Raw genomic sequence first — 27,988 nt, 5'->3', positions numbered from 1 at the left:
GCGAGATAGACATTGACCTAGATCAACAGTGTTTGCAAGTCTCACGAGTCACGCACTAGCTGCGAAGTTTGCACTATTCAGAGGCGTTCTTAGAACGCCCCGCCCCGCCCCGCCCCGCCGTCACGTGGGTGCGCGAGCGCCTGGGCTGTCCCTCGGAAGAGGAGACGTGTCGGGGGCTTGAAATCGGAAGTTCGATACTCCGAAGGCACAAGAGCAAGAAAGCAACGAAAAACTCCCCGTTTATCGCCTTGTTTTTAAGCCCATCTCATGATTTTGGGGAGGGGCCTACTCAAAAACGGGGCACGCTTGGGGCTGACGATGTGGGGTACGCGATCTGCCCCCCCCCCCAGCCCCTCCAACGGGTGTCGGCGGGGGGGAGGCCCTCCTGCCGTTCGCACATTCCTAGCTGACGGCTCCTAGGGCGGGAGAGACCTGGCTCCCACGCCTCACGCCGGCTGCCCCTGTTTCTGCCCCCTCCCCGCCCCTCCGGCTTCCCCGCCGCACCCCGCTTTTGCACCGGGGCGCGGCAGAGCCAGCCAGGGCAGCGGCTTGAGCGGCGGCCACCGAGCATGCTCAGACTCTCCGCTCCCCCGCCGGGCGGGCGGGCGCAGGACGCGGAGGGAGCCGTGGCAGGCGCAAGCATGCGTGCGGGGCTCGGGCGGGCCTGGCGGGGGCTGCTGCTGCCGCCGCCGCCGCTGCTGCCGGCTCGGAGCTGCTCCTACGCCGGAGCGGGAAGGCGGAGGCGGCTGGTGCGGCCGCTGCCGCGCTGCAGCTGGCTCAGCACCATGGCCCAGTTCGGCACGGAGCCGCGGGGGCGGCCCCACTCGCCCGAGTACCGCCTCTACTTTAGTGAGTAGCAGCCCCGCAGGGGCTCCAGGCGCCGCCGCCCGTGGCCGGGGAGCTGCGGGGGGCGCGGTGGAACGCGGGGCGGCGCTGCGTTCTACGCCCGGCGGAGAGCTCAGGGGCGCTGCCCCCTGCCAGCCGTAATTGGGGGCCCCTCCTTAAAGAGGGTGAATGGAGAAAGCCAGGGTCTCCCCCCCCCCTCGCCCAGGACATGCCTTAGAGCTTAACTAGGAAACTTGGCCGGGGGCGTTAACATGGGCACCCCCTGTTGCTGTGTCCCCCGGGGGGCGCTGGAGCATTGGGGTGGAACCTACAGGCTTTTGCTACAAGTGAATAAAGACTAGGGTGTGGCTAGATGCATTAGTCCCTCCTAGGCTTATGCTGAGGGCTCTGTCTCCAGCCCTGCAGGGAATTTGAATGTCCCAGAGAAAGAGCTGAGGGCTTGTCTCCCCAGAGGGTGACTTTAAAAAAAGCACCCTAAAATTAATCCAGTATGAAGAAGTTTCTTGCGACCCACTGGGTGAGACTTGTGGCAGAGAGGGCCTTTCAGCCGCCAGCAGCCCCCCCCCCCCCAAGGGGCAAAACACACAACCCAGAAGAGAAGACCATTACAAATATAAAAAAAAAAAAGTGTAGGAAACTTTTAAAGTGGTGCATGAGTTTCATTACTTTAGCAGGAATAACAGTGGTGAGTCTACTCTCCTGATGCAATAATGACTGCTCCAAATATGCTCATAGTAAAGGGAAATTTGCATTTGAAATGAGGACATCTATTTTACTGACGGCCCACTGAGCAGTCAGCATGTATGAAAGTATGAATGAAGCTCTAAGACATAAGTCAAGACAGAAAAACCTCGTGTGACATGTGGAGGGGAAATATCTTTTCTTGGACCAGCTTCTTTTGCCTCACCCACCTCCTGTCTCTAAGGCCCTGGGACAACATGATTACACCAACATTGCAAACAAAAAGCTGGTGTGTTTAGTTTCAATTTCACACTACCTTTTTCTAATAGTTATGAAGATTTTTAAAAAGCCACTTTCTGATTTTGCTCTTCACACTGATTTTTATACCATTATGATTCCATTACGTTCAATGGAGTCACTTCTGATTTACATTGCTGTGAGAGAAATGGACAGATGTAAATGGTCAGTTGCACCCTGTCAGAAATCTGTCACGCTGACTGCACTAGAGGTCGGGTGCGATAGGCTCGATCTAGTGACTGTCACTTCAGTTTGAACAGTGGCCTATGACTAGGGCCCTGCCAAATTCACTGTCCATTTTGGTTAATTTAACAGTCAGAGGATTTAAAAAATCGTAAATTTCATGGTTTTAGCTATTTAAATCTGAAATTTCATGGTGTTGTAATTGTAGGGGTCCTGACTCCAAAAGGAGTTGGTGAGGGAAGGGGGTTGAAAGGTTATTGTAGGGGGGATTGCGGTACTGTTACTTCTGCGCTGCTGCTGGCAGTGGCCCTGCCTTTGGAGCTGGGCACCTGGAGAGTGGCAGCAGCTGGCTGGGAGCCCCACTCTCAAGGTACAGCCGCCATTAGCAGAAGCAAGGATGGCACGGTATGGTATTGCTACCCAGACTTCTATGCTGCTTCCTGCAGTGCTGGGCCCTCAGTCAGCCACCGCCACTCTCCAGCCGTCCAGCTCTGAAGGCAGCAGCGCAGAAGTAAGGGTGACATGGTATGGTATTGCCACTCTTACTTCTGCGCTGCTGCTGCCAGGGCGCTGCCTTCACAGCTGGGCACCCGGCCAACAGCCACTGCTCTTCCAGCCGCCTAGTTCTGAAGGCATCGCACAAGTAAGGGTAGCAATACCGCAACCCCCCTAAAATATGCTGGTGACCCCCTGCAACTCCCTGTTGGGTTAGGACCCCCAGTTTGAGAAATGCTGGTCTCCCTGTGCAATCTGTACAGTATAGGGTAAAAGCACACAAAAGACCAGTTTTTGCTGGGGGAGACCAGATTTCATGGTCTGTGATGCATTTTTCATGGCTATGAATTTGGTAGGGCCCTATCTATAGCTAAACTTTATCTTTTATTTCCTGGAATGTAACACCATATTTGTACAACGTTTGCATAACAATTGTTTCTGTGTTTCAGGGGTAGATGTAGTGCAGTCCATAGGCCAAAGAGGGCCCATGTCCACACACTCTTTTAATATGAATAATGCCACCTGATCAGGAGGGAGCAATGGGTGCTGGAATTTGTGGCCTCTAAGACTTGCATCTTTCTATTGACTGCTCTATTTTTTTTGCAAATTTGGCTCAGTCATTGAGCTCTTGGCAAGCTCAAAATGTGTCCCTGAATTAGACAAAGTTTGGGCACTCCTCCTGTCTACTTAGAAGTCTGCTTGCATGTGAGAAGGGAGGGGGAAAGGCCTCATGGAAGCCCATTAGAATTTTGCCATGGACATCAGTGAGGCCAGAATTGTACTCTAGAGTGTACTGTGAAACCCTAGAGTCTGTCATTGTTCCTTTTAAAACAAAATGTCTGAGCAGTTAAGGTTTAACTAATGTATATTGCTGGTCAGAATTGGTATAAGCTGTTTAGCGGTGAATGTTTGCTTTATTGATATGAAATTCAGTTTATTTGAAATGACAAGCCATGCTAAGGGAATACTGTAAAATTTTAATAGCTGCAGTATTTTAGCTGCTATCTGAAATTTTTGTTTTAAAAAATATCTTGATCATGAAGAAATTATTAGCTGCTGAAAAAGAAATTTGAAGTATGACTAAAATCCTAGGTAACCTAGGAACTGGTTTTCTCTATACATGTCTTATGACATTTCCTCTCCATTAGTGGCTCTGTGTAGGAAAAATACAAGGTTATTGACATCTTTACATAGTTCATTTTGCCAGTTAGGCTCAAAGGAATGAGCAGGCTAAAGAGAGGAAAGAAGGGCACAGTATAGCTGCCAAAGCTGAAAGTTCTGATTTTGGTTTGTCCCTTAAATTGACCGTTTTATTGTAAAATTTGGAGTTTGACTCCAGAAAAGGCTTTGTTACAACATAAATCCCCTGGCCAAGCAGTGTTTCAATTTAAAATACCCATAGACCCTTGTCTGTCTGTAATGATGGAAGCAATAGGGACATATTTATTAGTAATGTGGACATCTTTCAGCATGTTTGGTTTAGATTTGTAACACTTTTTTTGTCTCGCAGAGAATGCGGAGGGTAAATATATTTCCCCGTTTCATGACATTCCTCTGTTTGCTGGATCTAAAGAGGTATATGTTAGACTCAAACGCAGTTATTATTTCTTGAAATGATGGATGTTGTGTTCTCTAATGGTCAAAAGCAGGTGGATTTTTCTTTTCAATAGAAATCTTGTTTTATTTTTAGCAATTACTAAAATAAATTAATATATTTTAGGACCTGAAGGGACCTTTATGATTTTGTGTGACTTCCTCTTTAGTACAGACTGTAGAATTTCACCCAGTAATTCCTGTGTTGAGTTTAATTTGTGGTGGAACTGGAGTGTGTGTGTTTGAAAGATATGCAGTTTTGATTTAAAGACTTCAAATGATGAGAAGTCCACCATATCTTTTGGTAAGATGTTAAAATTCTGTGCTTATGTGCACTAATCTAGAATACAGTTTCTACTGTTACTATTCCTAAGTCTCTTTGTGTTTCACCAAACCCATGTAAATTGCTATTTTTCTATAGTACCAGCAGTTTTGCAGCAGAAGAGGCTTACACAATACATATTTATGTGAATGGTATATTTCTTTAATTCCCAAAAGGCGTGCTGTAATTTGAAGGCAGCAATAATGCCCAAGAGAGGAGTGGTAATCACACCTTTGGAGAATTACAAGGCAAGAGGTGCAACCAAGCACTTTCATGTATTGTTAGCCACGTTCCCTGGAGTTTCATTATTGCTATAGTGAAATGCCTGTTTTCTACGTCATCTGTGAAAATTGCCAGCCTTCAGTTTAGTCTGAGAAGAGGTTTGCTTATTATGGCATACTCAAAAACAAAATAGTTTGGGAAATTTTCAGCCTTTAAGGTTTGTTGCCTCAACTGTTTGGTTGATTTGTAGCTGGAACACTGAGAAAAATCTGCAACTCTATCATGTGTCCAGAGGGGTTTTTCTAAACAGATAAATGCTACATCAATATCATTCTGTTTAATCATTTAAAACCAGGGCTTGAAAAGTGTACCTGATGCCTTTGTGAGGGAGGACTAAACTTGCTGGTGAGAGGTTGGTGAGAAAGACAAGAGTTGGAAGGCCTTCCAAGGAAGGTCCAGGGGCCCTAACTTTACTAGCACCTCTTAGCATCTTTAGCTGCTGGGAGGGAGGAGGGTGCTGGCATTTCCACTAGGATGCTCTCCCTGCATCCTCCTTTCAGTCTTCTTTTAAACTTGCCTCTGGCAAGCGGATGTCTGATTAATTTGAAGATCCTCCCATTCTGGCTGCTGGACAAGGGAAAAAATTTCTGTTTCTTCTGTCCCTCCAGAGCCTCCAGGCTGCTGGCAGAGAATGGGTCTTCACTACTTTGATCTCTCTCCCAGTCTCCTAGATGCTGCAAGGGGACTGGAAGATGAAGAGGCCTCTGCTACTCTTCCTCTCCTCCAGCCTCTGTCTTTAGGGTCCTCCTCGCTTGTGAATAACTCCAATGCCTGCTGCTGTTTATAATGCAGTTCACAGCCTTTGCAATCAGCAGCAGCAGAATGAAACTGACCTGGTTCATAACAGTTTTGTGGCTGTCTACAGGGATCTGTCAAGCAGCACTGAAACTGACCGGTCTTAATTTCACTCAGCTGGTGCTTGACAAAGAAAGGAGATTTGTCCATTTCTGATTCAGGAAGATGAAAATGCATCAGTTCACATTTGGGAGGTTATAGCCTTACAACCATTAGGAAATTTAAATGTTTTTAAAATGAAAGTTACAGTTATAGAGAAATTGATGGCTTAGGTCCTCCTCCCCATATTCTCAAGGACTAGCTTGCCACTCATGAGTGGATTTTTCAAGCCCTTTTAAAAACTACTAATATAGTCTGTGTAGAATCTACAGTGTAGTAGTTATTTATACAGACACCGTGGTATTCTTTTCTCTAACATGAATATATTTTGGATTCGACTCCCGTAAGTGAGAGTTTTAAATGCTAATTTTTTTTTTTCTGTATAGGATAAGGAGGTTCCTGCGAAGAGATCAAAGACTAATGGAAGTGAGGTACAGTTAGAAATTATTTTTCATGAAATGTAATTTTGCTGTGCTCTAGTTGTAATGGACACATTAGAATGGGGCTTTCAATCATGGTGGGCAAAATGAGAGCTGTTCAGTACCATGCATCTTTCACTGAATACAACTGATAAACCTTCAAATACAAATGCCATGGGACGAGGGACCTCAAAGGGATTTTAAATCTCCTGATCAAATGGGCAAAAAAAGTCAGTTTTTATTTATTAATCAAAATGTTCTAAAATGCAAGTGTTTTTATATTTTTCAGTAGAAGCTTCCTTCTGACAGTTGTAAAGTTGATGCATTGTATTTTCTCCTATTACATACAGAAGCCTGCTCAAGTAAACTCTCTTAGTAAAAGATTCACTAGCTGCTCTGACTGCAGAGTAAAATAAAAACAATTAGAAATCTTTTCTGTTAAAGCAGTGGTTTTCAACCTCTTTTTTCATTTGCGGACCCCTAGAAAGTTTCTAATGGAGGTAAAGACCCCTTTGAAAATCACAGACATAGTGTGCAGACCCCCCAAGGGTCTGCAGACCACAGGTTGAAAACTGCTGCGTTAAAGGGACATTAAGTATGATGGGCCAAAACCCAGACTTTCCAGCTGTGTTTTGGACTGAAGGCATGTGCTTTTCTGGGATGTGCAGATGTGCACAGTCGAGGAAAGTGCCCTGTGCGGGTGCTCAGAATTGCTGCTGGTTAGAGGGAGAACGAGTACCCAAGGTTGGTTTGTGTGAATGTTTGTGCAGGAGTCTTCTTTTAATTGTATAGTTTCTAGTAAACGTTGTCTTGGGACCTAAGCGGGGGCATGGAATCACTTTAAGTAGAATGCGAAAGAAACAAGTCACATTTTAAGGCCCAGATTTTCAAACACGGGTTCTTAAAGATGGGCTCTTTAATCCCTATTTAGGCACCGAAATATGTTCTGAATAACCAGCAATTATTAGGCAGTATCTCTGTGACCAATCAATTGTATTTCAAATACCGATAAATGGCATTTTAACTCGACAGAGCCACTCTGATGGTCTGGTTTCTAGCAGCATTTGAAATATTATTTCCTGCCACTGGTATGGTCCTGTGTACCATCCTCACACATACACCTTAATTCTCTCTCACTCATAATTCATTTAACCCATAAACACCAGTTATATGTACTATTTAGATTTCAGGCTTTTTTCTAATGCTGACTTAAGAATTATTTAAGTAGGTGCACAGTCATTTATAAACGCGAATAAAAGATAAAATGTAAGGAGGAGCTATATGGCTGCTGAAAATGGGTGATGAGGCATGCACTCACATGGCATATGCTGTGAATTATAACTCTAGCATGCAGTCATGTATTCTGTTTCTTATCTGTATGAGCAGTGTGTGACAATATCTGATCCTGATCATCTTGCAGAGCCTAATCTAAAAAATGGTTAAAACTATATGAAACTTCTGAGCTGTAACGTTAATATTTATATGTTAATATTTTTCTCATTTAGTGGAAATTTTTTTAAACTTGACTAAAACAACATCGTTTGCTATGTGCTGTCTAGAGCCCTGACGCTACAGATGTCCTCGCAGGATCAGTCTAATATAGTGCTTATTTAGACGTTTAACTTCATTGAGTATTGTTTTTGCAATATCTTACATATGTTTCCTTTCATCCAAAAGGATCCCAAAATGCTTCACAAAAGTGGGTATATTACAAAATCTGAGCGTGTAATTCACTCACTCAGAGATAGATAGAAATAAAAGAATTACTTTGCTCACCTTTTTAAAACATAGCCATGTCTAGGATGAAGCATAGAAACTTTTTAACATCACCCACTAATATTACACAGCAGTTCAGGACAGGAATACTATACTCAGCTGAAAAGGCAAGAGACATTATGGATGCAAATTGTACAGTAGATAACCAAACTGGATACCTTTCTTAATCCCATGAAAAGTGGCATAGCTTTTTTTAATAACCGCATGTGCTCAGGATCTTGCTTATTTGTTGGCATTTCCAGCAGTATGGTGCCTCCTAAAAGCATGTGTTAAATTATACTAGCCAAGTGTTTCTTTGGTAAATCATGTATATCCAATGTCAGTTTAGATATAGAAAATAGAAGTAATTTGGCATAAGTCGCCTCAGTTTATCAGATTTATTTAAAATTGTTCTGAGCACTTGTGATATTGAAAAGGGGACTAGAAAATATTGATCTGTCTTTTGATGTACTTAATTCAGTTCTTCACTGAAGTAGGGACATACATCTTAGCAGTTTGCAAGATCAGCTTGCTTTGGTTTGTTCTAATAAAAGGTTTCCCCAACTTTTTCTTGGTATGGGGCATCTTGTAGTAGTAGTGAGGCCATATAGTAGTGAGGCCATATAGTAGTGAGGCCATATCATGGGCCATCTCCCTTTCCAAACTCTGATTTACTCTCAGATTTGCAGTCACGTCAACCCTGTGTAACTACTGTAATTGCTAGCATGGAAAAGAGAATAAAGAAACTATTTATATATTCGAACTACTTAACGAGTTGGGTATGGCTGCTTTCCAGATGTTAGGGGAGATAATTACCTTTTGTCTCAGATCATTACCATTTTGTAATCTGAACCTGTGCTTTGTTTTAAGTACTACAAGCACTGAAAATTCACTCTCGCCCAGGTAAGTAGATGTGAAAAGCATCAAAAGTTTCAAATCTCCATCGTGAATGCTGGATATTCTTCCTATAGTTGCAGTCACAATTCTGTCCGGGGCTGGTTCTGTGGTCTTCAGCGTATATCTACACTGCAGTTAAAAACCCCATGGCGGGCCTGTGCCAGGTGGCTCAGGTTAACAGGGCTTGGGCTAAGGGGCTGTTTAATTGCAGTGTAGATGTTTCGGCTCTAGGACTCCGTGACAAGTCAGCTAGCCTGGGCCAGCTGGGGTTGTCTGATTGAAGTGTAGGCATACCCTTAGTGTCTTGTTGCGGGCAAGTTCCTAGAAGCCATACTTGTCTTTGAAAGACGAATCTGAAATGTTGCTCCCAGCTGCACTGAAAGGGCTTCTAACCAGCTCATCATTGTATGTGCCTTTGATGTTTTGTTTGTGAGTGACTTGACAGAGAGACAGGCACTTCGGGAGGGAGTTCAAAAAGGTGTATCGGTGCTTTCTCATGATAAAGCCAAGACATACCAGTGTGAAGGAGGAACTTGGCAGCATTGATCACTCAGTACAGCAAAAACATTAGAAATCATGGGATAAGCTCTAAGGAAGTTAACTGTCTTCCCAGCAGCATCCTTTATGTTTTTCAGATGTGCTGGTGATTTCCTTGTGATTAGGGCCTCCTGGACTATACAAGGAGCCATTGGAGCTACAAAGCAGTTATAAGTGCTGCCAAGTCATTGCTTGTGCTCCATTTGTGGAGACCATCACAATGTTCCCACTCAAGAACGCTTTCCATACGATATTTGAAAAACTTCCCCTGCAGTTGGGCAGGTTAGCAGAGACTGAGAACAAATGAAGTTGTCTTGCACTCCGCCACCAGATAAATATCTAACCTAGGAGAGAGAGTTTGCCAAGGAAGCCACAGCAGTGAATTAATAAGACTTAATTGCAAATAAATAGTTGCTTCAAGCTTGAGAAGATTGATGCTACATTTTCACCAGTGGCAGAGATTCTTCTTGGTCCTGGGTCTTTTCACAACGCTAAAGTGTCCAGTTACTTGCTTATCTTGTCACTGAACATCACTAAAACCAATTCTTGGTTCAGTGAGCTTGAAGTAAAAACTCTTCCCTTGTGCTATCAGACTCCCCTTTGCTTTTCAGTGCAAAGACTCGCAAGATGAAATGTCTGCTTGTTGACTTCAGAGTGGACATTGTACTTTTTTGGCCATTTAGCTTTGTCAAGTTATACTGGAAAAACTCCAGAGGCTTGTCTTTCAGGCCAGAATGTTTGATCTCTAGATATAGCTGGAGATCGTTGGTTTGATTTTCATTGGCCAGCACCTCATAGCAAGTGATACGTTGAGGATGGGGCTCATATTGTGAACAAGTCCATAGTAAGCATATCTCCATATATTTGTGGTCATGTTTCATGATAGTCCTTCTTTTCATCTCTTTTCTCTTCTGTAGTTAAAGGCACTGGGCTGTGGCTTGCTCTGTTCACTCTCCCTTAGAACTTCGGCTCAGGCTGCCACTTATGAATGTACGGCCTGTGATGAGAGTTGTAAAATCACAAATGAGCAGCAGCTGCATTAAATAGTTACGGAAGAGAAGTAGTTGAAGTAGAGCTGTTGTCTTCTATCTTTGCCCTTGTCATGTTACAAAGCTTAAGAGAGGTATGTCAGCAGGTCCAGAATGCTTTTTTTTTTTTTTAAATTATATTTTCCAAAAGCCCTTTGCTGTACAAGTGCTAGAGTTACTGCAGACTTTTCCTGGGAAAACTCACCATCCTTTTTGTTCCTCATTTTATCTCCTCCTCTTCCTATCAGTTTTGTTCTCTTCCTCATTCTCGGCACAGGCTGCCCTGCATTCTGCTTCCTCTTCTACTCAAAATTGGTTTATCCCTTTAAAAGTTCCACAGCAGCCCCTAAACTCTCAACTTCCCATCCACCTAGGCAAAAATCAAATTTCTTCACCCCCTCCCACCCATTCAAAATAGGTTCTAATCCCTGCCCCACAGCCACTGACCTCACATGATCAGGAGCTCAGAGGACTGGGGAAGGAAGTGAGCAGCTCAGCAGGGAAAGGATGATTTACCAAGAGAGGAAGAGGGTTGTTTGTCAGAAGGGACACTTCAAGCCAGAGGGCAGCTTGTAGGGAGGTGGTCCAGGAAAGGAGCCAAAAACAGATTTCTTCAAGTAAACTATTTGCAGCCCTCTTTCCTCCTTCTTCTGCCCTTCCTGAAACTGCTTCTTTGGCTATGGGTTGCTCTTATATGTCATAGACAAAATATTGTAATTTAAGGGATACTACTAAATATTTTTTAATTGTTTTTTTCCTGTTGGCATATTGCATTTTAGAAACTAGAAAATGGAATGCTTTAACTTTTCTCCACTTTGCAACCATTGATTCCCCCTCTCAGCTCCTAGTGTATATAATGGAGCATAAGCAAAAATGACTGCACTCTATATTAATGTGAATGAACAATACAGTCTCGGTTCTTATATATAAGTAGAGAATCTGTGTGTCCCTGAGAACTGTGAGGATCCAGCTAACATAGGCTGTCCTTGTCTGTGTTACAAAAAACTGTTTTGTCCTGTTTTTGCCCTAAGCCCCACCAGACTGGTCTTCCAAAGAAGCCACCACCCAACGGAGCTGGTGAAACTGTAAGTAGGCGGTGTGAACAAATATGCACCTCAGGAACCACCTCCATCCAGGTCTATCATACAGCCTGCCCTCCATGAAGCCCCTCACACACACGTATGAGAGTCTGCACCATGTGGAGTCTGGGGCATTGCTCCCAGGGGTGAGCCTACAGGGTGCTCACCATGTACAGGAGGTACCCCTCAGACCAGGGTTGGCATCTGTACTTTCGCTTGCTTCGCCTGTAACGGGGGGGCAGCATGTTGTGGCAAGGTACAAGGGATGGTGGAAGCAAGAGATATTCATGGGTGGAAAGGCAGGACTGAGTCTGTCTGATGGAGAGAATAAGAGGGGATGCTGGGAAGATCCAAGGGTGAAATCTAGGAAAGGAAGGGAGAGGAGAATGGAGAAGAGAAAGTGAGGGGACAAAAAGAGAAGAGACAACGTAGAATATATGAGAGAGGAATAAGCAGCCTTTTCTCTCTTCCCTTTCATCTCCAGCTGTCAAATCCTCCTGTACATACCTCCCTAATCCCGATTAAAACCATCCCGTAATGAACCCTCTGCACGCAGGGCAAGGGCTCTGGTTCATCCCTGGAAAAAATTGATTGTCCCATAAACAAACTGTTTTTATTTTTAAACATAAGGATTGCATGAAGCTATTAAACTCTTGTAAACATCCGCAGCAGCTGAAACTTGGGCAGCTCAGCCTTTCCAGAGGCCTTTTTATTTGTTTTTGCATATGAATTAATCTATTAGGCTGTTATATTTAGTGCTCTTGACCATTTGTGTTCAATCGATATCAGAAATCCTGAGGGCCAGATTCTTGTCTGTGATAAATCAATGTAGCTTCACTGAAATAATTTGTGCTACACCAATTTACGCTAGGTGAGGTTCTGGCCCTAAGAGTCTTCCTTGACTCACTGCAGGCCTCAAGTACTTCTTGATGAATTTAAGTTTTTAAAAAATCTCTATATTCTGCAGCAGCCACAATTACAGATGCAGTCAGGAAAATGCACATTTACAACACAGGTGTATGGATAAATCTCCTGCAGTCTCGTTCACAACAGGTTCTGGTGGCAATAAAAGTTTATCCTGTAATATTTCAGCAAGACTTTATAGGTCCTTTTCTTGTTGTAATTATGAAAATCAAAATGATTATTTAGTCTTGTTAGCTTTTTTTTTTTTTTTTTTTTTTAAATTTTATTTAAGAGCTCCACACCAGAATTGGCCTTAGCATTTTTGGAGTGGGCCTGTTAAATAGTGTTTTGCTATCTGTCCCCAACTGAGAGAGCCTGTCCACCATAAGTGTAGTAAGCCCAATAGTTCTGGGGGAGAGTTAGAGATGGTTGTCAGACGATCCCCATAATTGTCTCCTCGCAATCCTGCCCTTATCTGCTTTTGTCTCTTATCACACTTCCATCCCTATTATCTCTCCTTCTATGCTGGCAGCTCTGAACCCTTCTTTCATAACTATGTTCTCTTTCTTCAAGATGCTCTTTACCCATGGAATATTCTCACTGAAATGATGCTTAAGGACTCTGTGCTCTCTTCCTTGCTTATTATCTTAGGTTGTTGACTTTTCAGGAGATGGATTCCGTCTTATGAATGCGAACAGCGCATTGTGGACATGACCGTTATACAAATTAGTATAGAATGTGTTTTGGGATCTTCTGGCTGTGAGAGGACTGTGAATTACTTGTGACCTTGAGGAAAAATCAGTGAGAGGTGACGATTGAGATTCCCTCTTGCTTGTTTTAGTTCATCTCTCAAATTTGGGGAAGAGGGTACAAATTTGGAACTGCAGAGGCTGGCGTTAATCAGACTATTGTATCAGCTCTGGAAATGTATTTGTTAGTTAATTAATATAGCAGATCACTAGGTGCAAAAATCCTGGTACTTCATGTCAGTTTCTGGGTTAACTGTGCCTTTGACACCCTCCCCCACAAACCAGTCTTCTTTAAGCACCCACTTTAGGTTTAGGCTCCCAGCAATCACCTCGCTTGTGTGGAGACCTGTGTGTCTCTCCGTCCAGACTGGGGGTTAGGCCTGCAGTCCTTCCACACCTCATTGTGATATCCCCAGCAAGCCAGTCTGGCTAACAGCTAGAATCTGTATGATGCTTTCTGTCTGAAGGCTATGAACAGCATATTGCCAGCAGTTACAGTTTATCCCACAGCTCTTTCTAAGTAAGCACAGCTATTCTTAAGGTAAAAGCATCACAGAGGAAACATATAAAAACAATTGAAGTTCCTACATGCTTATCAAAGGTCACTCCAACTCCAGCATAGGGCTCTGGTAGATGTCAGTCTTTCCAATCCTTCCAGGGGTTGGGTTCTCCTAGGACCCAAGGTCCTGTCTGTTTGCTGAATTGAAAGAAAGCCATGTGTTAGTTTAAACTCAGCCTTTTTTATACCAAAAGCCCTTTCTTTGTCTTTTGGTCTCTGGAAAAAGCAGTTTGAACTGGTAAATGCAAATCTTCTCGGGGGGAGATATCTTTCTGGAGGTGTTTACAACGTGAGTGATTCACCTTAATCACCACCCCCACTGTTTTTATTTCCTGGAGAAGCTGTCATAGCCATCCCCCAGGAGTTGAATACAACCCTTGGCCCACAATAATACAAAAAACATTCCTCAACTCAATACATTGTGGTCCCCAAAGATGTTGCAATGTCTCTTACACTTTTTATATTCATGTAAGAAGTGTCTCTTAGGGTCCTAGGCAAGGTGACATTCTGGGACAAATTCAAGCCTGGTGCAATGACTTCCAGTGAAGTCAGTTTGGCATTTCATCTTTCTTTTTAAGAAGTCATGTTTGGCATTGTCTACACTAGCACTTTCGTCGTTAAAACTTGTGTCGCTCGGGGGGAAGGGAGTGAAAAAACACCCCTCTGAACAACAAGAGTTTGAATCACTAAAAGCACTGTTGTGAACAGTGCTTTGTCGGCAGGAGCCGCGCTCCTGATGAGGACACTGCCACCCCTCATTGGAGGTGGTTTTATTTTGTCGCCGGGAGAGCTCTCTCCTGGCAATAAAGAGCAGCTGCACACCGCACCGTACAACGGCGTGGCTGCAGGGGCACGGCCATACTGTTGTAAGGTGCGCTGTGTAGACATCACCTTAGTTTCTACAAAGGAGTGGTGTGTCTGTCATTGAGTGGAGCAGCAGCACTGTGATGCATCTTTAATGTAAACAGAAATGTTATCATCAATAATACACCACGAATAAATATTCTTATTTTTGCTGTTGCTTTGTTTTCTGACATTTCTGTTACGCAGAATGAATGCACTCACACGGGAAATTATTAAAAGACAAAAACACCACATCACCTGTGGGTGAACACTTCTCACCAAGTGATTATTCTCTACCTGACCTATCAGTCCTCATCCTCAAAAGAAACCTGCACAGTGCTTTCAAAAGACAAGCCTGGGAGCTTAGACGCTAAAAATCATGGTCTTAATAGAGACACTGGATTTATGCTTTCTTATAACACTCTGTCACCCACTAACAGCCCTCCACCCTTTCTCTCCCTATGACTAGAGGGGTGTTAATGGACCACTTCACTTTGAATCGTCCCTTGAGATATGTATTAACTACTTATGCTAAACAATCAGTTCAAACCTTATATTTAGCAGTGACACTTTGAGATAGGGCAGGCCTACAGGTCTTGCAGCCAGGTCGGTTTAGGTTGGGCATTAGGAAAAACTTCCTAACTGTCAGGGTTGTTAAGCACTGGAATAAATTGCCTAGGGAGGTTGTGGAATCTCCATCATTGGGGATTTTTAAGAGCAGGTTGGACAAACTCCTGTCAAGGATGGTCTGGATAATATTTAGTCCTGCCTTGAGTGCAGGGGACTGGACTAGATGACCTCTCGAGGTCCCTTCCAGTCCTATGATTCTACACTTAAAACTCTGGGGCAGCACTGCTGCAGAGCTTCAGTGAAGACAATACTATGCTGATGGGAGAGCTTCTCCCGTTGGCATAGTTAATCCACCTCCGCAAGAGCTGGTAATTGTGTTGACAGGAGAAGCCCTCCCATCAAAGTAGCGCTGTCTACACCAGGGTTTGGGTCGGTATAACTGTCAGTTAGGGTTGTGGATTCTTCACGCCTCTGAGTGACATAGTTATACTAATGTAAGTTTGTAGGGTAGACTTGGCCTTAGTTTCCCAGACCTGAAGAAGAGCTTTGGGTAAGCTCGAAAGCTTGTCTCTCCCACAAACAGAAGTTGGTTCAATAAAAGATATTACCTCACCCACCTTGTCGCACAGAAAATAAGGCATAGGAACACAGGAATTGCCATATGGAGCAGAGTAGTTTTGCCCAGTATCCTACGCTCAACACTGGCCGGTACCAGCTGCTTCAAACTAAGGCGCAAGAAACCCCTGCAGTAAACAATTATGGGATAACTTGCTCCCAGGGATAATTTCCTCTTAACCTGCATTAATTAGAGGTTAGATTTTGCCCTATTCTGTTCTCTGTTGGTTCTTAGATACTCATATCACACTCATCTCTGTAGTATCTTCCACTAGTGCATTTAGCACTGTAATTATGCATCTGTCATGTGGTGTTTGTTCTCTTACCCTCTCCCCAGAGGGTAAAGCATTTGCACTGTAGTGTCTTGATAGAGTATGTGGGGTTATTTTGTTCTGTGTTTATGCTTGAGTTTATATTCCTTCCAAAACTCCCGTTTAATTTTTAAATATCCATTTCATCTAGATAAAATCATAGAATATCAGGGTTGGAAGGGACCTCAGGAGGTCATCTAGTCCAACCCCCTGCTCAAAAGCAGGACCAATCCCCAATTAAATCATCCCAGCCAGGGCTTTGTCAAGCCTGACCTTAAAAACTTCTAAGGAAGGAGATTCCACCACCTCCCTAGGCAACGCATTCCAGTGTTTCACCACCCTCCTAGTGAAAAAGTTTTTCCTAATATCCAACCTAAACCTCCCCCACTGCAACTTGAGACCATTACTCCTTGTCCTGTCCTCTTCTACCACTGAGAATAGTCTAGAACCATCCTCTCTGGAACCACTCTCAGGTAGTTGAAAGTAGCTATCAAATCCCCCCTCATTCTTCTCTTCCGCAGACTAAACAATCCCAGTTCCCTCAGGCTCTCCTCATAAGTCATGTGTTCCAGACCCCTAATCATTTTTGTTGCCCTTCGCTGGACTCTTTCCAATTTTTCCACATCCTTCTTGTAGTGTGGGGCCCAAAACTGGACACAGTACTCCAGATGAGGCCTCACCAATGTCGAATAAAGGGGGACGATCACGTCCCTCGATCTGCTCGCTGTGCCCCTACTTATACATCCCAAAATGCCATTGGCCTTCTTGGCAACAAGGGCACACTGCTGACTCATATCCAGCTTCTCGTCCACTGTCACTCCTAGGTCCTTTTCCGCAGAACTGCTGCCTAGCCATTCGGTCCCTAGTCTGTAGCTGTGCATTGGGTTCTTCCGTCCTAAGTGCAGGACCCTGCACTTATCCTTATTGAACCTCATCAGATTTCTGTTGGCCCAATCCTCCAATTTGTCTACGTCCTTCTGTATCCTATCCCTGCCCTCCAGCTTATCTATCACTCCTCCCAGTTTAGTATCATCCGCAAATTTTCTGAGAGTGCAATCCACACCATTCTCCAGATCATTTATGAAGATATTGAACAAAACTGGCCTCAGGACCGACCCCTGGGGCACTCCACTTGACACCGGCTGCCAACTAGACATGGAGCCATTGATCACTACCCGTTGAGCCCGACAATCTAGCCAACTTTCTACCCACTTTATAGTGCATTCATCCAGCCCGTACTTCTTTAACTTGCTGACAAGAATACTGTGGGAGACCGTGTCAAAAGCTTTGCTAAAGTCAAGAAACAACACATCCACTGCTTTCCCTTCATCCACAGAACCAGTAATCTCATCATAGAAGGCGATCATGTCCAATCCTTTTTGAATCTTGCTAAGCTGTGGGCTTCAATGATATTCTGTGGCCATGGGTTCCACAGGCAAATTGAGCATTGTGTGAAGAGCTGTATCATAGACCAGACTGAAAAGCATCATGGAGATTTCTGCGTCTGTCTTAGCGGTTACCCTGTCTTCTAATTGGGGGAAGATGGAATAATGTTGTGAGAAACCATAGTGTTGTAAACATGTTGCATCTAGAAAATTAAATGCCTGAGTTGTTAGTGTCGGCAAATATTGCTGTCAGATACGGAAGAAATAACTTATCACACAAAATGTTTATCACCAACTTAACTTTATTTTAAATACTTCAATTTTTTTTCTTTTTAGGTAGTGTTTAACATGGTTGTAGAAGTGCCTCGCTGGTCAAATGCTAAAATGGAGGTAATTAAAAAAACAACCTTGGTTTATTAAATATATAGATATTTGCAGAATTGATGGTGGTGTAATGGTTTCCAACGTTTTAGAAAGTCAGTTTAATCCTTATATGTAGCATTCTTATTACTAGAATGTTCTTTTGCAGTTATTAATATTGACGTTTTTCCTGTAGTTAAAAAAATTAAGGGCCTAGTTTTGTCTCCCTTACTCACATTGAGTATTTCCTTATTCCTCAATAACCCCATTGATTTCAAGATGGAGTGTAAGGTGCTACTCAACATGAATACGAGTGGCAGAACAGGTCCTAAAAATGTTTGAGTTCAGGACACCATCCTGCAATTTATCTTCCTCTCATATAAACAGATACAGTAATTTATTTAACTTTGGATTCAAAAGATTTAATCCCTCCATGAGCTTTATCGGTGAATAAATTATAGTGTGCCAGTCCTAATCTTGACCTCTCTGTATTGGCACTTGAAAAGCATCATCTTTCATCTAAGAGCAGTTGTTGGCACTTAGTTACTTTTGATGTTTTTTTTTTCTTCCTGGGAAATGAGCTTCTGAAATTTTAAAAGCAGAGCCTGACTGGAGCATTCCTCTGCAGTGTCACAAAACAAAGGCGTAGGCATGCTTCATTAATAGTGTAGGTAAAACACTTCCTAGATTGTACAGAAACTAGCTTGTTCCCTAGGTAGTATATTAATTTCCCTTCCCCAAGGTTTTATGGAAGTTTGGGGGTAAGTTGTTAATAGTCTTGCCTGTGCTGGTGCCCTGTCCAGAGCTTAACTTTTTTTTCCTGATGCTGAAATGATTTTGAAGGTTGGATTTTAAACAGTGTTCACTATCACAGTTCATACTTGTAGGAATAGTGCTATTTTTTCTTCTGTCAAATAATCAACCTTACATTTTAAGATGACATCAGGGGAAGGCTGAGTCCACTTGCCAAATGTTCTAATTTCACTGCACTATTTAAAGGCTTAACTTGAAATCTGGGTTGCTTTTAAATGTATTTTATTTTCTTACCTAACACTTCGCATGACCTCTGGCGATATAGAGACACCTGCCATCCCATTAGAATCAGGTTCCAAAGTGGTGTGAAATCGTTGTCTGGCTTCTCCACCTCTGACTTCTTGCAAGAGACAAGAAATGGCTGCCTTTACTTTGCCGTGCTAGCTGATCAAATAATTGCTGGGATATGGAAACTCTTACAATACTACTCTGGCATAGATTATATCGGTGCCCATTAGGTTTCTGTTCTCCTAACCCCTTCCTTGCTCCCAGACACCATCCTTCAGATTGGACGATGGTAGGAAGCCAAAACTAGACACAGATCACCACACATCTGTGACTCCTGGACTGCTCCTCCCTTCATGGGAAGACTTTCTTATCTGATCTAAAGAATTTAAGAAACAAAGTTATTGAAACTTGCCTCCCCTGCTCCCTCTTACTAGGTCACATTTCCTGCATGTCACTCTGCCCCAACAGTTCACATAGTTTCCTGTTGGCCTTCCTTGAGGTCATTCTCATTTTTGCATCTCCAGCAGCCTCTTCCAAGACACTCTGGCAACATCAGGCAGGGGCCAAATTATTCTGCTCAGTTACATCACTGTACATCTGGAGAAACATCACCATTCTCAGTGGAGTTACTCCATATTTTGCTAGTAGGATTTGGCCAAATGCAGGGTAAAATCCTGACTGAAACCAGAATTGCACAATCAGTCACAAATTTTGGAGCATGCTTTGTGTTTTTTCAAAAAGGAGACCTATAATTAGAGGCACAATGTCCAGCTCTGACCTGGTGTAAATGGGTGCAACTCCTTTGGAAGTCTATGGGCCAATTTCAGTGATGATTTAAATGGTGGTGTATGTCACATAGAATCATAGAATATCAGGGTTGAAAGGGACCTCAGGAGGTCATCTAGTCCAACCCCCTGCTCAAAGCAGGACCAATCCCCAACTAAATCATCCCAGCCAGGGCTTTGTCAAGCCTGACCTTAAAAACTTCTAAGGAAGGAGATTCCACCACCTCCCTAGGTAACGCATTCCAGTGTTTCACCACCCTCCTAGTGAAAAAGTTTTTCCTAATATCCAACCTAAACCTCCCCCACTGCAACTTGAGACCATTACTCCTCGTTCTGTCGTCTGCTACCACTGAGAACAGTCTAGATCCATCCTCTTTGGAACCCCCTTTCAGGTAGTTGAAAGCAACTATCAAATCCCACCTCATTCTTCTCTTCCACAGACTAAACAATCCCAGTTCCCTCAGGCTCTCCTCATAAGTCATGTGTTCCAGTCCCTTAATCATTTTTGTTGCCCTCCGCTGGACTCTTCCCAATTTTTCCACATCCTTCTTGTAGTGTGGGGCCCAAAACTGGACACAGTACTCCAGATAAGGCCTCACCAATGTCGAATAGAGGGGAACGATGCTTAGCATAAATAGGTCAGAAAACATGTGTAGGCCATGAAGTCAGACTTGTCTACTTGGGAAAATTGGCCAGAATAGCTATTGTGGAATAAGCTATTCTGCAATAGATCCCCATGTGGAGATGCCTATTTAGGAACAAGAGTGCGTTTTTCTGATTTAACTTAATCTGCTTCCAATCTTGCACCAATTTGGTGTTCATTGGGTGTGCAGAATGAGTGTGCAGAACAAGTGTAATTTATATACTATGGGTAGAGAAAGCAGATGGTGTAGGAAAACAACTAACAGTTAAAGCAGTTTTCCGTCATTGTCAAACCCCTGTTGTCTGATCAGCTTGGACCCCTATTTATGTTACTGCCAAATTTGGCCCATAAAGTGCAGTGCTTCCAACCTAGGTCCCCTTCAGTATTTGTATCTGACCACGAGAGACTTCTTATAATGATATAGCTTTGCGTGTCTGGGTCCAGTTTTTTTTTTGCCATGAATACTTCACACCAAAGCTTAAAACATTAATAATAAGTCTGTTTTTGAACATAACCCTAAAGAATTAGTGAGGCTATCGCACTTTAATACTTTCCAGACCTCAAGCTTGCTCTCCCCACTGCCCAAAATGCAACTTCTTACCCAGTTCGGTACAGGATTAATTGCTGTGCATTTGAGAATTCTTTACTCTCTCTCTCTCTCTCTTTCACAATCTGCTTAGATTGCCACCAAGGAACCATTGAATCCCATTAAACAAGATATAAAGAGAGGCAAGCTTCGATATGTGGCCAATATCTTCCCTCACAAGGGTTATATATGGAATTATGGTGCCCTCCCTCAGGTAACATTTTTGTTATAATGGTGAAACCTTCCTGTCTTCTGAATAAATTGCCTTATAAATCCTGAGCTTTGCCTGAATGCAAATATGTTGCAAGAAGGATGTTTCTGTTTGATAGATTTGTAAATTAGGAATTTTTTATGCAGAACTTTAGTGTGTCCATAAATTTTGATCAGAATTGAGGCATGTGTGTGCTATTTCAGGAAGGAGTTAAGTATTAAGGAACCTTGAATTTATGTTTTACTTCCCTCTACTATGTGACAGGATTATGCTGCAATCTTCCTGTCATTCAAAAGTACTTAAAACAAGTAGTAGTAACATTTTTTCCCCTTACACAAAGTTCAAGTGGTAAATTCATGGATGCCATTCATATTTGGCAGTGCAAATAGTAACTGGAATCTCTTAACCTCTTTGACAAAGGAAAAAAATGTAGGGACTTTGGTTTTTGGGTTAAACTCTAGTTACATGTACTTTGACTTATTTCACTTTAAACTTTTAGACTTCTTTGATCATATTTCATTTAAAATTTTATGTTTCGTGTTTATAAAAAGTGACTGAAATTCCAAATTTGGTGACAATAAGGATTTAGATGTTTGCTCATGAGCAACCAGTTGGGAAGTACTTAAGGGTGCCTTGGAAGAAATTTCACCACGAGACTCTTTTTTCCCTCTTCCTAAAATCCATATTTTTTGGTGGAAGGGCGTGCGTGTGTGTGTGTGTTTTTCTCCCTCATTTCTAGTAGATTCATTACTTCAAACATGGAAAAGAAAAATCTCCAAATTGAAGCAATTACCTACTTCAGAGGATATAAAAATCACAAAAAAAAAAGTCACTTATAGCAGGAAAATAGCTATTGATGACAAACTTTTTCTAAAAGTGGAAATAACTAAGTTTTAAAACCATCCCCTTTAATTAAAAAACACAACAAACAAAATGTTGAGCATATCTTTAGAAACACATCCAGCCTTGACTTGGCATTTGTACCTGAAGAGGGACTTTAATCCCAGACCCTCAGATTAAAAGGCTGGTGCTCTACCAGCTATTTTACCCAGGCTCATAAAATCTATCATCTTTCTTGAGCTAAGCATGCCTATTGCCAGAAAAAGGGAAGGTTGTATCTTTATTTACTGGTGTTTTATTAATCTCTGTAATTTATAGATAAACTAAGGAATTGTGATTGGAGATTAATTATTGTGTTTCTCAATCCTTTAACAGACTTGGGAAGATCCACACCATAAAGATAAGGATACAGGATGCTGTGGTGATAATGATCCCATTGATGTGTGTGAAATAGGCACAAAGGTTTGTCTTAATAAACATGGTTATTTTAATATTTTGGTGGCAGCTTTTTGGATAGAATGGAGGGGGCAAGGTGGAAGCAATTGACCAGAGGGAAAAGGTTACAGTATTTGTGGTTGGGGGATGACCAAAGTACAGGGCCAGGTTTAGGGAAAATGGCACCTGGGGCAAACTTGCATTTTGGTGCCCCTGGCCCCCATGGGTGTGGTGCCCCCTCACATTGTTCCTGGTCCCCCATGGACTCCCCACCCTCCCTTCCCCCCTAACCCCTGCACTGTGCCACCTTCACCCCTAATGCCTGTACCTCCCTCCTGCTCCCCTAAACTCCTACACTGTGCATACCCCCTCACCCCAACCCTTGCATTCCCCTCCTGTGCCCCTAGTCCCTGCACCCCTTCACTCCTATCCCCTGCGCCCCAACTGTTTCACTGTGCCCACGTCACTCCTGCCTCCTGCTCCCATAAGCCCTGCATCCCCGTCCTGTATCCATGTGGGGAAACTGACCTGGATGCACAAAGCAGCTGGCATTGCTGCTCGCTCTCCCACTGGACTGCTGCTCCTCTGCCCCATGCCCCCCCTGGCTGAATAAGGAGACGGCAGGAGAGCAGCAGCTGCTGATGCCTCAGCACAGCCCAGGTGAGGAAGTGACCTGAATGCAGGGAGCCCTGGTGTTGTGTGTGTTGGGGGTCGGGGGGGGGGGAGGAGAGGAGAGAGAGATTGTGTGTGTGTGTGTGTGTGTGACACAGTGTGTGTTGTGTTGAAGGGAGTGTGTGTGTGCCTGAGTGTATGAGTGCGCTGTCTCTTTAAGAAAGCACTCAGTTGTCAGGAGCCTGAAGGCTTGTGTTCAGAGACATGCAGCCGCCAGCAGCTCTGGACCCAGAGAGGCAGCAGCGCACACACAGATTTCCCCCTGTCCCATCACCCCAGCTCAGTGGAAATCCGGTGCACAGGTGAGGGGGATGCCCTGACATCAGCCCCCAGTAGACAGCAGGATGCTCCCTGTCCGGAGTGGCCAGGGCAGCTCCGGGCAGGAGAAAGGGGGTGGGGGGAGACAGGAACAGCAGCAGCTACACACGCAGAACAGCGGGGAAGAGGGAAACCTCTGCTCTGGAGGAGTCACCTGATCACCTGGCTCGATGGCTGGTTGTCCAACTGCCCTCTGCAGCTTGGGTCTCTCCCCCTTGCCTCCTCTCCAGCGCTGCTGCCTGCCTGCCGCCAGCCCAGCTGGCCCTCAGCAGGTCAGGTGGGAATCCAAACCCTGCACATGTCGTCCTCTTTGGTGGGTTGCCCTGGGCGGGGGCCCGAATGGCCCACCCCAGAGGCCGGCCCTGCCAAAGTATGGGCAAGGTTCTGTTGTTAGAATCTGAGAGGAAACTGAGGGTTGCTTGTGTTAATAGGGAGGGGTTTAAAAACCCTGGGGCTCACTTCAGGTTTATGTCTTATATTCCTAAAAGCTCATGCTTCAGGGTTTCAGCTGGCCTCTGGCAGGGGGTCAGGAAGGGATTCCCCCCTCTGCCTCCCAAATATTCTGAAAGTGTTTTTATCTTCTTTTTCTGAATAATCAGGGATGGTCATGGCTGGAGGTGGCACATTGGATGGGGCAGGCCAGAGCTCTGAGGCGGCACCAGTGATTCTCTCTCTCACTATCTCTCTCAGGTTCTTGGCTGGCTATTTGTTGCTCACGTGCTCAGGGTCTAACTGATGGCCATATGTGGGGTTGAGAAGAAATTTTCAGATTGGCACTGATCTTGGGGAGGGCGGGGTTTCAGCTTCCTCTACAGTGAGTGTGGGTATAACTCATTTGCCTGGATTATAAGGTTATATCTCACTTAATCATTTCACTGCCATTGTGGGAGCATTGGGCACTGGTGTACCTTGGTCCCTTGCATTTGCCTGGGGCACACAATAATCTAGTCTTCTGTGGGCTGTAATACTGGGGTCTAATTTCAGTTGTTGGGTTTTGTGTGAGGGTAGTGGTGGCCTGTAAAATCTAATCTGACCTTTCGTAGGACTTGGTGGTCCATTCTGGCCTTAAACTCTATGAAATGGTGAGTTTTGGAGAGGGGAAAAAAGGATTTCACAAAAGCTTGCGTGTTGGATGAGAGAGACAAGAGGAGATAAAAATGGCAGGTTTTAGGGCTTGAATAACTCACAGGGGCAGTGCAATTCTTAATGGCGATGGAAAAGAGACAACTTTTTTTTTCTTTTTCCCATGTTGAACTTGAATTGCCATGGGAAACCTAGGAACACGAGACAGAAAAACAAAGATGTGAGACTAGAGTGAGGGGGATAGATTAGGTGAAAAGGCAGATTTGGGAGTTACCTGTTTAGAGATGGTAGGTTGAGGCCATCTAGAGATGAGAAAGGAAAGAGGGTCTATGTAGCGCTTATGGGATGTTGACTGGGATGGGTGGAGAAGGAGACTCCGAAGGATCATTTGGAGTGGTAAGGTGGTAACAACATGGAGGAAGAAAAATTCTGAAAGTCCACAGAGTTAGGAAAGGAGGTAACAATAATCAGTTGCGCTAAAGGTGGTGGATAGATCAAGGAGAATGAGTTTGCAGAAGATGCCCCTGGGACTATGCCAGAAGGAGACTGATTGATAGTGACCTAAGTAAAGGCTGTGCCAGTGGAGAAGAGGAACCTGAATTTGGATTACAAGGGATCCAAGAAGGAATTGGAAGAGAGGAAATTGCTGCAGCAGGAAGAAACCTCACACTCATGGGGCTTGGAGGAAAAGAAGAGGAGAGAGAGGAGGTGCTATTTGGAGAAGCCAGGGTGAATGTAGAGTGTGGAGATAGGTGTATGTTTGAAGGCTAGGAGAAAGGAGCCAGGAGAGTGAGAGAAGAGATGAGGACTTGGGATGGGGACAGGAGCGATAGGTAGAAGGGATTAGAAGATGAATGAGTGGTGCCTCTGGATCACAGATTAGGGTAAATATAGAGGGAAGGGAAGAAAATTCTTGCTAGAACATGTCAGTTTTCTCCTTGAAGAAATTACTGAGATCCTGCACAGAGAGATGGAAGAGAGAATCAAAGGTGAGAAAAGACTGGAGAGGGACAAGTGGGCCTGGGAATCTGTTAGGGACGGGAAGTAAAACTCTGGACAGGAATGTGGCAGAGTTGAAAGAGAAGAACAACTTTTTGGTCTGTTAGAGGAAAACAAAGAGGTTGTGACTGTGTAGCCTTTTCTATACCTTACTGAGACAGGAATTGTGCTGCTGTGCTTTCAGGTACACTCTCTTGGTGAGATCATTCAGGTAAAGGTTCTTGGAGTTATGGCTCTTATTGATGAAGGAGAGACCGATTGGAAGATTATTGCCATCAGTGTGGATGACCCAGAAGCCCAGAAAATTCATGGCAAGTATCTTTACCTGTCCTCAAACCATCCATTTCAGCAAGTGAACTTTGAGGAATAGGATAAACCTAGAACTTGGAATTGGTAATACAGAAGTGTGGCCTAGATTACTAACTGTGCAGCTCCAGATTTAAATATTTGCACCTTGCTTTTAATTGCATGGCCAATAGAGTGGTCTCTGACATTTACACACAAAGGATGAGGCAAGGCAGACAGCCTAAAGAAAAGGAAGCATGTATTAAACATCTTCTTTAGGGAATGCATGTACGTATCTCACAGTAAGCTTTAGGAAGGCTAACAGCTATCTCCGGACATCCTTAAATGACCTGTCATACACAGAACCTTGTGTGGGAGAATATGATTTTTGAAACATGATTACCTTAGTAAGTAGTTGGGAAAATTATAAAGTTTAAACCCTTGCAAATGTTATTTACTTCGAACAGCCCTAATTTCCATTGGCTGTATGAGGGTTTTTTGTTTATGGTATTTGGGTAGGTATAGTTTTGCACTCTGAAGATGCCCCTACATTTTCAAAGTGTCCTACAGGATTTTGACAACTTGATTCCCAAGTAATTGAGAATTGTTGCACGTGTGAAATTAGTTGGTGGGCTCATTTTAGCTTTTTGTAGTTCACATTCAAAATCAAATTGACGTTCGTGTCAGCAGAGGGAAGGTAGAGATTAAAGGAACACATCTAACTTAAAAAAAATAAAATCACATTTGTCTGAAAAGCTTTTACTTGCATCTGTGAAATAGTTTGAACTGTTGCTGAAAGAAATGAAAAGAAAAAATTAGTTTCAGTGTTTACTTTCAGTATTGTTAGTTTGCCTCCCTAATAGCCATTCATCCACTGGTTTGTTTTGTTTGGATCCTTTGCACAGTAACAGAGGAAAAAAAATACTAAAAAAAAGTGTGATTGTGTAGCCACAAAAAATGGGTGGCAGGACTCCAAGGCAGGTTTAGCACCTGAAATGACCTTTAACTTATTTTTTACAAATTGGCTAGATTTCAGCTTGGCAGGGTTGCTTTAAAGTGGCATGGTAACTGGATTACCTTCCCATTCCTGCAGGTGTTCCCTTCAGAAGAGTTAAGCATGTGGTCTCAGCGGTTCAATCTGTGTTTGTGCCATACCTATCCTGTAGCTAACAGGACTTCATTCTTAAAAATAAAATCATTGGGAATCCAAGGGCTAAAATCTTGTGCAAGTGGTGGACAATCTTTGTCAAGGTAATAATTATGTTCTGAGGCTAAATATCCTATGTACTCTCAGGTACTCGAGGTCAGGGCTTATCCTTTTGTTGGGATAGCGCCCTTTTTAATGGTCGGTCTGCAGTAACGGATGTGTCCAATAGAGTTCTAGATGTCTGAGGAATTATGCTGCTCAGCCATTGAACCATTTTCCTGGTGGCTGAATACAATATTAAGGCAAGTTGTTATCTGCATCAGTGGGCCGCTACCTAGATGGCCCTCCCCTTTTCATTGTTTCCACAGGTCACCATGATTTACAGATTACCTGTGATGAAAGGATAAGGAAGCTCTTAGGCTAGTAAAATCACTGAGGCAGATCAATTCAGCAGAGTGTTTTCTGCCTTCTCATACTGTGTGTTTGTTACAGAGATCCATAAGTTTAGTTTAGGGAAGCAGTGAGATGTCTCAGCCTGCAGCTTCATCAGTGTGAAGATGACACTCTGATCTATGACTCTTTTTTCATCAAAACCAGATACTTAACTCTTTGCTTTTGCAGTGAGCAAAGTGGTTCAATCTGGATGAGACAGAACTAATGCTAATGGCATAAGGAAGCATTTACATGAATGGATAGGTGATGTTAGTGTGCCTTCTGCCTAAGGGGCTTGCTGGTATGGTTCATAGTCACACGGTTATCTTGGATTCATCACTAGCCCTGGATTTTCAGGTGACAGCTGTAGCACATAGATCCTCTTTCCATCTGCTTTTAGTTTGAAGGCTGTGACACCTTGCTTTTTCCCATGGACCTTGCCCCCATGATCAGAACGTCTGACAGCCCTTAGAAATGACTTTGAAGCTTCAGCTAGCCACACTGTAGTTGCTTGTAAATAGAAAGGCACAACTTGTAAGAAGGGCTAAATGATTTGAGATTCAGTTATCTGAGAGCATCTCTGTCGTCTTCCCCACCTCTTTCTCAGAGGAACTAAGATCTGTGGAGTTGCCCTCAATGTTTGCACCCAAGTTTACAACGTTCCATAATGTTCAGTGGGTATCCATATATATTTTGTAATAAATAAGAACCACTTGGTGGCTGGCTAAGTGATCTTGACAAGCAATTAGTGATATATTTTTAGACAACGGTTTTTCTTTTTTAATCTCTTATAATTTTTTTTGACCATAACTTAAAGTGATTAAGAAATAGTTTAGTATGACAAATGTAAAATATAGAAAAAAACTGAGCCACTGTTTAATACTTAGTGCACTAGTGCTGTCTTAAAT

General features: G+C 43.5%; 1 protein-coding gene across 1 annotated transcript in view; it reads left to right on the top strand.

The window, feature by feature from the left end:
- Nucleotides 1–554: 554 nt before the first annotated feature.
- The window catches only part of PPA2 (inorganic pyrophosphatase 2), a 45,848-nt gene continuing 18,414 nt past the window's right edge, over nt 555–27,988 (top strand). The window contains 7 exon segments of the mRNA XM_073340829.2: nt 555–599; nt 601–849; nt 5,980–6,024; nt 17,580–17,633; nt 20,753–20,872; nt 22,085–22,171; nt 25,401–25,527. Of these exon segments, the coding sequence (XP_073196930.2) occupies nt 570–599; nt 601–849; nt 5,980–6,024; nt 17,580–17,633; nt 20,753–20,872; nt 22,085–22,171; nt 25,401–25,527 (712 nt within the window). The 5' untranslated portion in view covers nt 555–569.

This window comes from Lepidochelys kempii, chromosome 4 (genome assembly GCF_965140285.1).
Source record: "Lepidochelys kempii isolate rLepKem1 chromosome 4, rLepKem1.hap1, whole genome shotgun sequence".
Classification (NCBI taxonomy): domain Eukaryota; kingdom Metazoa; phylum Chordata; order Testudines; family Cheloniidae; genus Lepidochelys; species Lepidochelys kempii.
This window is presented reverse-complemented; position numbering and strand designations above follow the sequence as displayed.